Source organism: Suricata suricatta, chromosome 10 (assembly GCF_006229205.1).
Source record: "Suricata suricatta isolate VVHF042 chromosome 10, meerkat_22Aug2017_6uvM2_HiC, whole genome shotgun sequence".
Classification (NCBI taxonomy): domain Eukaryota; kingdom Metazoa; phylum Chordata; class Mammalia; order Carnivora; family Herpestidae; genus Suricata; species Suricata suricatta.
In genome coordinates this window covers 132,257,759-132,271,979 of record NC_043709.1, presented here as the reverse complement: position 1 = coordinate 132,271,979, position 14,221 = coordinate 132,257,759, and the positions used below count along the sequence as shown (strand labels likewise).

At 58.9% G+C, this 14,221-nt stretch overlaps 1 protein-coding gene across 3 annotated transcripts in view; it reads left to right on the top strand.

The window, feature by feature from the left end:
* The window catches only part of PFKFB3 (6-phosphofructo-2-kinase/fructose-2,6-biphosphatase 3), a 26,266-nt gene that overhangs the window by 591 nt on the left and 11,454 nt on the right, over positions 1 to 14,221 (top strand). For all 3 annotated transcript variants that reach the window (XM_029955800.1, XM_029955801.1, XM_029955799.1), the window contains exons 2-10: positions 6,679 to 6,804; positions 7,897 to 7,993; positions 8,558 to 8,624; positions 9,477 to 9,551; positions 9,862 to 9,918; positions 12,660 to 12,784; positions 13,251 to 13,458; positions 13,712 to 13,858; positions 14,007 to 14,111. In XM_029955800.1, coding sequence (XP_029811660.1) covers positions 6,679 to 6,804; positions 7,897 to 7,993; positions 8,558 to 8,624; positions 9,477 to 9,551; positions 9,862 to 9,918; positions 12,660 to 12,784; positions 13,251 to 13,458; positions 13,712 to 13,858; positions 14,007 to 14,111 — 1,007 coding nt within the window. The remainder of the gene's footprint in view (positions 1 to 6,678; positions 6,805 to 7,896; positions 7,994 to 8,557; positions 8,625 to 9,476; positions 9,552 to 9,861; positions 9,919 to 12,659; positions 12,785 to 13,250; positions 13,459 to 13,711; positions 13,859 to 14,006; positions 14,112 to 14,221) is intronic.

Here is a 14,221-nt window from a genome sequence, read left to right as displayed (position 1 = left end):
CGGGCCGCTCGGCGACGGCCGCCCGCGTGTCCCGCGGCCCGAACCGCTCTCCCCGGCGTCTGCGGGCCGAGCGGGCCGAGGGACGCGGCGGTCTCTCCCCAGCGTGTCTCTGTCCCTCGCCCCCGCTCCTGCTCTCTGCCTTCCCCCCTCCTCTCCACCTGGATCGCTGTCGCCTCTCTCCCGCTTTCCGTGTTTCTCTTCTCTTTAGTTCCTTCTCCGGTTTCTCTCTTCAGCCCGTACAGTTTTAATCTCCACTTCTCTTTATATTTCTGTCGACTCCCTCTTTCCCTCCCTGGCTCCTCGCTCTCTCCTTTTCCATCGGGGTATTTTCTATCCCCGCCCCCGTCCACCAAAGGCTCCCGCGCCAGGGCGACAGGAGAGGGGCCTGGAACGAAGCCTGCGCTCTGGGCTTGGGGAGGGTCTGGGGGTCAGTGACCGCGCACTTGGCGGCGCTTCCTGCGCGCGCGCACTCAAACCCACACGGTCCGCCGTGCTTGGAATTTGCTGGCAGGTCACCTTCCTGCTCTGTCTCGGCCGTAAATGCTTTGGAAAGCTTTGCCTTTTACCCTGGGCCCCGTCCCTGGCTCTGGAGGGAGCCACCTATGGAAAGGGTGGCCCCTGTGGTTGGAAGGCGACTCCCCTCCCACCCCCCCCAGCCTGCCAGGTGGGTAGGGGCGGTGGAGCGGCGGGTGTCCTGCTTCAGGCAGCGTCAGCTTGCCCGAGAGGTAAACGCGGGAGCCCGTGAACCAGTCCTGAGGGTGGCTTCCCGGCGGCCGAGGCTCCCGAGTGCTGGGCAGCCTGTTGGCCTCCTCTGCTGCCACGTTTCCCAGGGGATGGTCACGGAGGCCATGGTGACAGCTTGCCACCTCGGGCTTTGCCCAGGTCTGAATCACCACCCCTTCCCCGCCCCCCAGGAGGCGGGGCGAGCCGGCTCCTTGGTGCTCCTAGATCATCCTGGTGACAGAGACCAGGCAAGGTGCTCCCGACACTGGGGCCGCTCCTCCACCACCCTGTCCCCTCTGCTCAATCTGAGGGTTCTGGGGGCCACAGTAGCCTCAAGGCTTCTTTGCAAGGTGGCCCCGGGCGGGAGCTTTGCCATGTGTTTCTTGCCCCCCGCTCTCCCCATATAGTCTCCAACTGGAGTCCCCACTGGGCCAGCTACAGTGACCCCCCCCCCCCCGCCCCGCTGGGCGTGGGGAACACAGCGCCTTAGGTTGGTTGTGAGGGATGCGGCCACTGCAAGACACAGAGGCGACCCCGCCCTTTTTGACTTCTGAATAAAAGCAGTATTTACGGAGTACTTTGTAAACCGACATTTGGTCGTACAAATCTAGTTTGGTTCTCTGTCTCCACAGAAGTACGTGTGTGTAGGTCTGGGTGCTCACACATGCACACAGCGAGTAGTCCCCCGAGCTTCAGGGTGGAGGTTCGAGGTTGGGTGTGGACAGCACTGAGATTGGCCGGTGTTCGATCTGTCGCATCGGCGAGTCGAAGACGCGCAAGCGTGCACTGATGCTTCCTTCTTCCAGGCTCCGGGGACCCATCCATTAGCCTCCATCAGTCTGCACGTCTCACACGCAGATTAGAGATTTGCCTAATATCCCTGGTGTGTGCACGGGGCGGGGGGTGCTAAAGCTGATGGATTAAGTCTCTCGGTCGCTCGTCCCCGCCCCCCGCGGGAGTCCCCGGGCTGGTTCTGGGGTGTGGTCTCAGACACATTTCCTCCTTAGAAAGATGCCTGCACCCTGGGTGTTTGTTACAGGACCTGATTTCAGGCTGTGCTGCCTTTCTCGGTTTATACAGTCACATTTGTCTCTCATCAGATGGGGGAAAGAGGGTATTAATTGCTGCATCTCTCCTGATTCCCTCCGCCCCCCCCCATCTTTAATGGTATTGGGAAACGGGGACAGATTTTCTTCCTTCCAAACCTGTGACCATCTTTCTAAGTGGTGTCTGCGTTGAGAGTCGACAGCAGATGCCTCTGAGGTTCCTTCATTAAACGGTGGCACAGTGAACATTACCGCTCATGCGCAGAGGACAGGCGAGGGAAGGCTCTGGGTGGGTTAGTCTGAGGATCTTTCTGGCACTAATTTTCTGGCATCAGTGGAGTGCCCTGTTGCGACAGGCCTGTGGTGGTAAATGCCACTTACAAAACCTGCCGTTTCCTTCAAATGCAAACTGGTAACAGGACAAGGAAGTCATCGATGATGATTGGCTAACTGTGCTGTGTGTTTACTGTCTCTGTGGGTGTGGGGGGCTGGGTGGAAATCCTCACTTAATTGGGCCAGTTACTTATCCACTGGGGGCCGGTATTACAACCCGACACGTTACGAACTGTTTCATCTCAGTAGGGGCTTCCCCCACCGATGGTGTCCCCGCTTAAAGAAGGTAACAGGGATGTCTGCAGAAATCTCTGCCTCAGCCCTGGCCGGCCACTACAGTTGACAGCAGTGATTCTCAGTCCTGGCTGTACTTTACGTCATTTGGGGGAGATTTGGGGGAAAAAAGAAAGAAAGAAAGAAAGAAAATTCCCTCCTGGAAGCCCAAGCCAGGTATTAAAAGTCCTATAAGCGGGGCCCGGCGATCCTGAATTTTTTAGAAGCTTTCTCAGTTCTGCCGCTGGTTGAGGACCAGTTCAGGTTAGAAAAGGGCACCTGAAGAATTTCAGGTGAGTGAGACCCAAGTGAGCCCCAGTTCCATGCCTCACGGCTTGTGCAGTGGGACCTGTCTTCTTTGTGCCTCTTAATTTCCTCACATCTGGGGCGCCTGGATGGCTCAGTCCGTTCAGAGACCGACTTCAGCTCAGGTCATGATCTCACAGTTCATGGGTTCGAGCCCTGCATCCGGCTCTGTGCTGGCAGCTCAGAGGCTGGAGCCTGCTTCCAATTCTGTGTCTCCCTCTCTCTCTGCCCCATCCCCTGCTCATGATCGGTCTATCTCTCAAAAATAAAAAATAAAATGTTAAGAAAAATTAGAAAAAAAGCGCCTCGTGTCTGGAATGATGGAAAGGGGCATGGCAGAGACCGATGAAGGCCGTTGGAGGAAGCGGTTCACACGGTCACACGGTCGTTAATCCTTCCAAGGACCTTTATGAAGAAGCATCCTTCCATCTCACAGGCAAGGAGACTAAGACACTGGGAGATCAAGTAACTTGGCCAAGGTCCGAGGCGGTGGTGGGGCCCGGCCACTTCCAACACTGTGTGTTTGACTCCAGGCTCCGCTCTCGCCTCTCAAGGCTGTCACATGATTCTCCAAAACGCCCCATTCCTCCCTGTGGTCGGCAGAGACCACACCAGGTCAGGAGGGCTGTTTGTTGGACTCAGGATAGTTAGGCATGAGTTAAAGTGTGGTATCCAGCAGTGGGACAGAAGAACTTTCGGGGCCCGCATTCTGTTAGCCTGAGGCCAAGTACGTGAAGCCCGTTTCCCAAAGAGCCCTTCCGAGGAGGCCCAGGGTACCGGGGGGTCACAGCAGGTCTTTCTGTGCAGTATGGGGTTGGCCCTTGCAAATGGGGAAGTGCCGCTGTCTGCACCTGCAGCTGGCCGTCCGTCTGTCCTCAACAGCCCTTTCATTTGTTTCCCCGGAACGTGTCATTGGAGCTGATTACCTGCTTGCTGAAAAGAATGCCAGTGACGTGGCATCGTTTGAAGTTGCCGTTTCCCGGCGCCCGTGGATAGAAGGAGGCTTGCGGGAGGTGCGGGAGCGACAGCAGTGTCTTCTGACACTTTGTTTTACTTCCCGAGCATGGGCTGTGGGTGTCGGTGAGGTGGGCGAGCCGTGGATTCCTGCCGGTGTCACGCGTGACACGTTATCAGGGACGTGTCATTTCGTCTGGGGTGGGGGCTGGACTGGGAACCCTGGCACGCAGTCTGCTCTGTCCGGGACGAGGGGTTCAGCCTGGCCCGTCTAGGCTGGCCACTCAGGTCACCGACGCTGCGCTCATTGCCCTCACCAGCTGGCCTCCTGGTCATGGTCTGCCTTCCTGTACCCGCTCGCACACAGGGGACCCGCACCGAGCAGTGTGCGCGATGTGCTGATAACGGCGGGGCTGGCTGGGGGCGATCAGGGACGCGGGCTCTGGCTCCCCGAGTCAGACAGACCCTCGTGGACCCCTGGCGCCAGCGTCAGCCCCTCTGCTTTCGTCACAGCATTTACCACGCTCCGAAATGACGTTGTGCATACAGTGTCTCTTCCCCACCCCAGATCGGACGCTTCTCAGCACAGGGCTGTGCCCACATGGTACCCTGTGCTCACAGGGCACTAGCACACGTGTCTGCCCGGTGAACGGATGAATGGAATGACATAGACTTGAGGGTGACTTCCCAGGACCTGGTGGCTTTCCGTGATCTCTTAACTCAAGTGACAGCCGTAACTCTGCGTGACACTTTTAGCTTGAGCTGCACGGCCCCCCGCCCCGACCCAGGCTGCAGCCAAGATGTTTACAGTCTGTTAGCCCCGCGGCCCTTAAACAGTGGCTTCTTTAGCCTTCGACATAGTGAGCGTACGTGTATCCCCTAAACATGCTTACGGTGACACCTAAGTTGCACATCTAAATACCTCCGAGTATAAAAACTGTTTGGGGGAGGGGGTCCAGAAACGTTAAACTACTCAGTGTTTGTGTCAGATGAAGCGAAGCACCCACGAGGTTTGGGGAAGACTTTGTGTTGAACTCCATACTCGCCTTCCCTGATCCCTGTGCCTGCTGGCGGGGGAAGAGGAGGGTGGTGTGAGATGTGGGAGGAGGCGCTCTTCCGTGGGTTAACAAGGTCCACAGAGAAGAAGAGACTGAGGGTCTGGGGGGAACTGAGCCGGGGCAGGTGATTCTAGGATGGAGGCACTTGGGAACACGGAGGGACGCTGGTGGCTCGGTCAAAGCCTGCTCTGAGAGCCAGGCGCGCCAGAGTGGAGTGACAGCCGCAGCCCCGTGGGCAGCTCCGCCGAATCTTGTGCAAGGAGCCAAAGGAAGGGAGAGAACGGCTTCTGCTTAGCCAGTAAGAGACGGGTGATTGATTTGGGTTTGCGATTCAACTTGAAGTTGTGGCTTACGGCATCTCCTCTGCCATGCCTTCACGGGCATTAGCTCTCAAAGCGTCTCCTGCCAGAGGAGGTTGGAGCACATGGTGACTTGATAGTGGAACTAATCCCCGGTGTGAGAAATCAGCCAACCTCTGTCTTCGCTTACTTGGCGCAAGTCCATCAAAAGTATTCCATGCCCGTGCACAGCTGAGCGGAGGCGGGGAGAGAGCGTGGGTCCTTCCGATGGTCCCTGCCTGTTGGGATGCTCTTGGGGGCAGTGGCGAGGCGGGGACGTCAGGTAAGCCCAGGGGCCAGCCTGTGACTTGAGGGAAGGATCAGGAGAGGCAGTGCTTCCCGGCGTGTAAGTGAGAAGACTTCTCACATGTCGCCTGCAGCTGACACGGTGCGTATAGTAGGACGTTGTCTTATGTCCCGCTGGTTTCCGGGGAGGCCATCACTTTTCTTGGGACTCAAGAAAACCCACTGGTGCTTTTGGGCTGCACTTGTGTGCTCACATCGGGCAGGGAAATGCCTGTCTTCCGGGAATGCATTTGTGCCCAGCACCGAGAGCAGGAGACCCCCAGCCACGGGCTTCTGTGGCTCCTCCATGTCTCCTGGGCTCCTGGTGGCCTTTCTTCCTCCTCCTCGCTCTGCAGGAGGTCACTGATGGGCTCGGTCACGAAGGAAGAAACAGCCCCCTCTGTGTTTTGTCTGTTTCCTTTGTCCCCAGCCCACAGGTCAGGGGGCAGATCCCAGAATAACGTGGTGGGCGTTTGGCCATGGGATTGCAGTCTGGCCAGAGGCTGAGTGTGGGCCGTGCCGGGGCGGCCAGCTTAGAGAAGGTGTCCTCTTTCAAGCCTGTGCCTGTCGATGGCCTGGTGGCTCTCCTTCCGTCCCCATCTGGCACTTGCTGACTTAGGGAGAGACAGAGACCCTGTTTACGTCTGGCATCTGCCTGGATCTGTGGGGTGGTCGCAGTAGCTTTGTCTCGCCAGAGTGGCCGGCGCCCGGGAGCAGTGGCGCGCAGCTGACCAGGAGAGCGAGGTTGGCTGTGGCTGCCAGTGAGCTCTAGGCAGTGTCACCGGGGAGGGAGGGGCAGGCGGCCAGTCTCGTGCTCCCAGGGGGCAGCCCCTGTTACTCTTGTCACCAGCATGCTGGAGTCACCTTAGGGTCTCAAATGCAAGACTCCAGCCAAGGAAATCTGCACCTTAAGCTCCAGAAGAGGGTTCTTTGGGCTGTTTTCTTAAAATCCGGTGAAAACCTCTCTCTCTGGTGTCTTGTTATTGAAACATTTCTCCACAGTTAACCTCACCCCCACCGGTGCTGGGGAACCCTTCCTTATAGAGCTTTCTGCTCTAGGGTTGGTAACAGGCTTCCTGGCTGGCTTTAGGGCCCTCAGGAGTCAGGTTGTGACTTTGGGGTTGGCACAGTCCCCCTGTCCCACCTGACCTGAAAGCAAGATAAAGATGCGTGACTGGGGGCGGGGCGGGGCTCTGGCCAGCAGAGGGTCGAGGCGTTGCCGGACTGTAAAACGCCCAGGGCTCTGAGGGGGGCGGGAAATGGGACTTCTGCAGGATTCTCAGAGGTCCGTTGTGGGGCCCAGGCTCCGGTGCCTCAGTGCGCACCGCGCCGTGGCTCACGGCGACCCCGCTCTCTCCGCAGCCTGTGGGCCGAAGCTGACCAACTCCCCGACCGTGATCGTCATGGTGGGGCTCCCGGCCCGGGGCAAGACGTACATCTCAAAGAAGCTGACTCGCTACCTCAACTGGATTGGCGTCCCCACGAAAGGTGAGCCCACGTGCCAAGGCCAGGGTCATTGCAGGGAGCGCTTCGGTCTTGCTCACCAACCCCTGAAGCCCCAAAAATGGGCTCTCCTTCCAATCCCAGTTGCTGGGACCTGCCTGGTGGGGCCGGTCTTGGGCTGGCCTGTCCCCACAAGCGAGGGGGACCGGTTCTGGCCGGGTCACTCGGTACGCTGTATCCGTCTCCTCACTTGGTGCTGGCGTCTTTCCCCTGCCGCTCTGTCATTCCCACTGCCCCACAGCCTGCCGGGCTCAGCCCTCACCGCCTTCTGCCCACACAGTCTATGGGATCTGGACCCTCCCCTTTTTAAAACATTTATTTTTGATAGCGTGAGTGGGGGATGTACAGAGAGACAGAGGGAAACTGAGGGTCTGATGCAGGTTCTGTGCTGATAGCAGTGAGCCCAGTGTGGGTTCAAACTCATGAACGCAAGATCGTGACCTGACCTGCAGTCGATGCTCAGCCAACTGAGCCACCCAGGCACCCCATGCCCTTTAAGTTACTGTCGCACTTACTCATGACGTTCTACTGACTGTCATAAAATGCTCCACACCTTTGGTTACCTTTGTGTGACTCTTGGCCGGGTCTTTCCAACTGCACGGGTAGGGTCGTGAGGTGGGGAACTAGGTTTTGCATCCAGGGTCCCCCACGGTGCCCGGCGCACTGTGTCGTATGGCCAGTGTCCCGTAAATGCTCCATGCTTCCCGGGTCAGCAGACGAGTGGCAGTTAGTGGGAGACCCGGCGCCGTCCTGGGGGACCGTGCGCAGGAATCCCTCTGCCCCTGCTCTCGCGGGACATGTGACGGCCGCCCCCTCACACAGCCTCACGGAGCTGCCCCTGCAGACAGGGCAGCGGGAGACAGACTCTGGCAAGGCAGGGCCGCCCCGCACGGCGCCGGCTCTGGGGGAGGCTGGGCTGCCTGCGGGGTCACAGCCCTGGGCGTGGAGGTCCACCTCTGGCCTCCGTGCCTGAGCAGAACCTCAGGGAGGGTCGTGTCGCTCTGTTGGGAGCTCCCGGGTGTTGGTGGCCCCTCTCTCCCCGGGGCCACCTAAGGTCCCCCGCCTCTGTGCCCGCAGTGTTCAACGTCGGGGAGTACCGTCGGGAGGCCGTCAAGCAGTACAGCTCCTACAGCTTCTTCCGGCCCGACAACGAGGAGGCCATGAGGGTCCGCAGGTGAGGCCCGGGCTGGGCGGGGGCCGGGCTTCCCGCAGCCCGAGTCTGTCGGCGAGGCCTCTCTGAGCCTCCCTGCTTCCTCTGCCCCCAGAGGGTCGAGTTGCTGCTGGTCGGTACAGATCGAGGCCACGTCTCGATGGTTTTTGCAGAAAACCTTCCGCTTACATTGGAAGAGGATGTGTCTTTTAAGCCCAAGGTGGTCGGGAGACCCAAGGGCCTGGTGCTCAGCCCTGGCAGTGCTCCAGGGTTGCCAGGGAGCAGGGGAAGACCTGAGGTGGGACGCCCCTGGATAGAGCCGTGAGAACCCACGGGCCCGGCCTGGGCGGCCGCCTTGTTAACGCTCCCTGTGAGATTTCAGGGCGCAGCCGGGCACGCGCCCCACTTCCCGAGGGCAGCTGTAGTTGCCTGTCTGCAAGGCTGGACCCGGAGCCTCTGGGCCCCCAGGGATCGGGACAGCCTGGCAGGTGGCCTGTCACTTTGCTCACCAGGACGAGTGACGGGTTGCTGGGCCTGCCCCCGTTGGACGGGCTGGTCGGACACGGGCTTCTCCCCTGTGTGTTGCAGGCAGTGCGCTCTAGCTGCCCTGAGAGATGTCAAAAGTTACCTGACGAAGGAAGGGGGCCAGATCGCAGTAAGTCCGGGGGAGGTGCCCGCTCTGTGCCCGATGCCATGGCACGTGGTGCCCTGGAGAGGGAGAAGGGTAGACCCTGACCGGGCAGTGCCGAGAGCTGCTAGGAACACCTCAGAGAGGGACGAGTGCCTCTGGCCTGAGAGTGGAGGGGGGCAGGTGCCCAGAGCTGCCTGGTGGGGCCTGGGGGGGGCAGTCAACTGGGGCGGACCCGGGGCACGACCAGGTCTGTGCTCTGCTCACCCCTCCCCTGTGCTGGGAGGCAGCTCCCCCAAGGCAGGACCCAGGGGCATGGCCGGCTGCTGTGTTCTGCTCACCTCTCCCCTGTGCTGGGGGGCAGCTCCCCCAAGGCAGGACCTGGGGCACAGCCAGCAGTGTGCTCTGCTCACCCCTCCCCTGTGCTGGGGGCAGCTCCCCCAAGGCAGGACCCAGGGGTACGGCCAGCACTGTGCTCTGCTCACCCCTCCCCTGTGCTGGGGGGCAGCTCCCCCAAGGCAGGACCCAGAGGCACGGCTGGCTGCTGTGCTCTGCTCGCCCCTCCCCTGTGCTGGGGGGCAGCTCCCCCAAGGTAGGCTGGATTGGGGGTGGGGGCTGCCACTGCGGTGGCCAGGGTGCCTTCCGTGTGCACCCTCCCCTGTGTATGGCTGTTGTTTGTGTGCTCTGAGTCCCCTTCCCACTTTCCCTGGGTCTGTCCCTCAGTGCTGGAGGCTGGGGGGTGGGGCAGGGCACTGCCTGTCCCAGAATCACATTTTTGGCTCACACTCGGAGGTGACTGCCCTCACCTGCTTGTGGCTTGGTGAATACTGTTCATCTTGAACTTGGGCTCCCTTCACTGCCCTTCTGTCTCCCTATCAGGTGTTCGACGCCACCAATACCACCAGAGAGAGGAGACACATGATCCTTCATTTTGCCAAAGAAAATGATTTCAAGGTGAGCGGAACTAGCCGTCTGGCTTCGGAGCCCGCGGAGCAGAGGTAGCTCGGGCTGACTCCCAGGTCGGCGGCGTCTCTGCTCCGGGCCGGGGTCTCCACCTCCCACCACTCTGGTTTGCTGTGTGCAGATCAGGCCTCTCCTAGGGGGGCCCGGGGGGGCGTGGGATGGGGTGGGATGGGTTCACTTTATGTGTTTGGGTGTTTGTAAGTGGGCTTCTCGAATGCAGTGGTGACATCACAGTGACACCGGCATCCACACTTTGTGTCATGTTTGCGGTTTCCTAACTTCCCTCCTTGCTTGCTTCCAGGTGTTTTTCATTGAGTCTGTGTGCGATGACCCCATGGTCGTGGCCTCCAACATCATGGTAAGACAGCGCAGGACCCCGCTCTGGGGTGACAGAGAAAAGGGGGGAACCTGCTGGGGCCCAGAGCAGTAACTAGTCCCTGAGCACGCGCCGGCCGCCGCAGCCTGTGGTTTTGTCTGGAACCTGGGATCCGGGGAGGCGGGGGGTGCAGAGCGGGAGACCATTGAGAAGCACGTTCTGTGGCCTGCCCTGGCTGTATCTGGGGTCCTCGCAGACGACCGGCGGAAAGCAGCCTTTGCGGGACCTAAGAGATATAGCAGGGGCCTGGGGCCAGTTTCTGTGAGTGGCGGCAGCTTGGCAGGTGGATGGGAACGGAGCTTGGGACAAAGGGCCGCTCACCCTGCCAGACGGGGAGGCCAGCAGCAGGCTGGACACTTTAGCTGGGAAGGTCCCCAGTTGGGAAGACTGAGTGTCGATAACACTTCACAGACGGAAAGGCAGAACCCCCAAGCGTGGAGGCAGTAAAACCCTCTTCCTGCCTGTCTGTAACATACCCTTCTCCCTGCCCTGTGCCGAGCGGAGGTTGCACAAACCAAGGGTAACTGGCAGCTTAATTTAATTAGTTCTTAAGTTTTACCGCTTGAGAGCAACGTCACCTAAATGGAAACGGTTTCCACGAAGACGTTGCCACAGGTCACCTTCTCGCATAGATGACTTTCTGTGCAGCTTAAACACGTGAGACTCGGACGTGTCTCTAACGGAAAGCAGGTCTGATGCTTCCGCAGGGAACCCTGGGGTTTGCTGTGTCACAGACACATCTTTAGAGGGTTCCTGAAGATTCGTTGGCTTCCAGTGTTGGAACTTTTCTCCAAGGCAGTGGGAATGTGTACAAGCGTTTCTAAGAACCGAGTTCATAGTTTGGAAGGGGCTGTTCAGATCGTGGAAAATCCAGACCCGTTTCATCGGGTCCAGAGCAAGGGGCTCCAAGGACGGGGACGTAGAACGGAAGTTGCTGTCATCCGGACAAAGGGTTTTGCTGTGTCCCTTTAGTTTCGATCTACTCAGTCCTCTTGGTAGCGAGGCTTTCATTTCTGCAGTGAGCAGTCGGCACGTGCATGGCTGGCGACTCACCGCTGATCTGGTCCCCTGTTCGCACATCTGCTTGTTCACCCTGACCCTCCATGTTCAGAAATCTCTGTCTCCGAGTAAGCCCCAGAACAGCTTTGTGGCGTAAGCCTCCCCCCTGCTCTCTGGTGGCGGCCGTGCTGGGGAGGAAGGGGTTTGGGAACCGAGATTGTTTTCCACTGTGGTGAAATACACAATTTACCGTCTTCACCCTGCAAGTGGTCAATCCTGTGGCTGTCAGCACACTTGCGTCTGTGCGCTGTGGTCGCCACCGTGCACGTGCGGAACCTTTTCGTCTTCCCAGACTGAGACTCTGCACCTGTGAGGCACTGGCTCCCCACTGAACTCAGGGGTGTTGTTTTTTTTAATGTTTATTTATTTTGAGAGAGAGAGAGAGAGAGCATGTGAGCTGGGAGGGGGCAGAGAGAGAGGGAGAGAGAATCCCAAGCAGGCACTGCGCAGTCAGTGCAGAGCCTGATGCAGAGCCTGATCTCACGATCCATGAGCTAATGACCTGAGCCCAAATCAGGACTCAGACACTTAACCAGCTGAGCCACCCAGGTGCCCCTGAACTCAGTTTTTTTTAAGAATACATATTTTTCATGTGTGTCTATTTTTGAGAGAGAGAACAGGAGAAGAGCAGAGAGAGAGAAAGAGGGAGACACAGAATCAGAAGATAGGCTCCAGGCTCTGAGCTGTCAGCACAGAGCCCGATGTGGGGCTCAAACTCATGAACCATGAGATCATGACTTGAGCGAAGTCGATGCTTAACTGACCGAGCCCCCCAGGCAGGCGCCCCTGAACTCAGGCTTTAGAAGAGCGTCTGCCTCTCTCGTGGCAGCGGTAGTTGTTCTAGAGGAAACAAGCAGGTGCATTAAGAAATTCTGAATTTGCCTAAGGCCTGCCAGCTTTCTCAGACCTACTGTTCGCTTCTCAGGGAAGGGGAGCCTGAGGGTCGGTTTCTTCTCCTTTCTCTTCCCATGAGAGCAAACTCAGGAAGGACCAGGCCTTCCTGGTGGAGAAGCACTAGTTGGGGAGCAGCTTCAAGCGTGTGGTGCCCCATCCGTGGGTGGTAGCAGCGAGAAGCCTGCCTGGCACACGGGACAGGGCACCGCCAGCAACTCGGGAGCACGCCTTTGCTAACCGACAGCCCGCCCTTGGCGTGGGGGACGTTGCAGATGCGGATCCAGAACTCAGATTGAGGGTTGGCGGTCTGGTGGTGATCCTCTGTCCACCGTGGGTGCCTCTTCGCGGCCTCACTGGGTTATGACTCATGCCCACTGTATTTCTTTTTCTTTTAATTTTTTAAATGTTTTATTTATTTTTCAGAGAGAGAGAGAGAGAGTGTGTGTGTGTGTGTGTGAGCAGGGGAGGGTCAGAGAGAGAGGGAGACACAGAATCCGAAGACAGGCTCCATCCAGGCTCTGAGCTGTCAGCACAGAGCCCGATGTGAGGCTTGAACCCACGAACCGTGAGATCGTGACCTGAGCCGAAGTCGGACGCTTAACCGACTGAGCCACCCAGGCACCCCAGTTTCTTTCTCTTAAATGCTGGGTGGGATCATCGTCGCTCCGCGCTGGCCTGTACTTCCCCTCTCTGCGAGCCCCAAATCCCGCGTCGTCTAAGCAGAAAGCCTTACAGCGTGACTCATCAGCTGCCTCTCTGTGCTGTTACAGGAAGTTAAAATCTCCAGCCCGGATTACAAAGATTGCAACTCAGCAGAAGCCATGGACGACTTCATGAAGAGAATTAGTTGCTATGAAGCCAGCTATCAGCCCCTCGACCCCGATAAATGTGACAGGTAATGACCAAGAGGTGACTGTTTCTGGGTCTCCTGCTTAAAGAGGGGTTTTGGGGGATTTTTTGTTTATGTTTTTGTTTCTCAGTGTTTTCTTGCTGTCTACACAAAGCACCCGCTCCTGGATCCTTTTATAGACTCTCTTTTAAAACATCTTTTAAAAAAATCCTTGATCGCGTATTCCACGTGACTGTTTCAGGCACTAACTGTAGAAGCATGTGTGCGCCCCGTTTTGCTCCTGTCCCCTGACGTGTCCCTTCTCTCTGCTCTCATCTCCCGCCTTCCTCTCCCCTCTTCTGACCACACGTTGGGTACTGCCCACGTGTTCTGTCTCTGAGAAAACAGATTCAGTCTGCGCCCTCGTCTCGTGGGTCTTGGGGCACCGAGCCTCTGCAGTCTACACCCGGGCTGGCTGGGCTGGGCTGTGCTGTCAGTGGGCTTCTGACCGGCTGGTCGCCTTCCTGTGCAGGGACCTGTCCCTGATCAAGGTGATCGATGTGGGCCGGAGGTTCTTGGTGAACAGGGTTCAGGACCACATTCAGAGCCGCATCGTGTACTACCTGATGAATATCCACGTGCAGCCCCGCACCATCTACCTGTGTCGGCATGGCGAGAGCGAGCACAACCTCCAGGGGAAGATCGGAGGGGACTCGGGTCTGTCCAGCAGGGGCAGGAAGGTAGGTGGGGAGCCGGGGAGCAAGGTGGGTGGCTGAGGGCTGGGGCACGTCCCCGTGTGTGTGTGTGTGTGTGTGTGTGTGTGCGCGCGCGCAGGTGCGGGGAGAGGGTCTCTGGGGCTGTGCGGGAGGATGTGCCTGCAGGGGCCGCTCCTTGACAGCAGAGCCACAGTCCTGACGGGGAGTGAGACCCCCGCTTCTCCACGAGGGGCAGCAGCTTGAGTCAGGCTGTCCCTCTCGTCCCTCACCCTGGCAGTTTGCCAACGCCCTGAGCAAGTTTGTGGAGGAGCAGAACCTGAAGGACCTCAAGGTGTGGACCAGCCAGCTGAAAAGCACCATCCAGACGGCGGAGGCCCTGCATCTGCCCTACGAGCAGTGGAAGGCGCTCAACGAGATCGATGCGGTGAGTGCCCGGGCCTGGCCTTGGCCGTGGGGCTGGGGAGCGGGAACGGGAGGGCATGGAGGCTTCTCCCCGCCCCGGATCGAGAGCCCTGCAGACCCCCACGTGCTGGGTTGAACGACTCGAGGTGACCTCTGGGTGTTCCCACCAGGGCGTCTGTGAGGAGATGACCTACGAGGAGATCAAGGACACCTACCCTGAGGAGTACACGCTGCGCGAGCAGGACAAGTACTACTACCGCTACCCCACCGGGGAGGTGCGTGCGCCCGTGTCACTCCATGCGGCCGCGTGTGCTGTGCCCGCAGGAGCCCGTGGCGGGCCAGGCCCAGGTGGCCCCATTCGGGTACCTGTGCTCAGCAGCCGCGT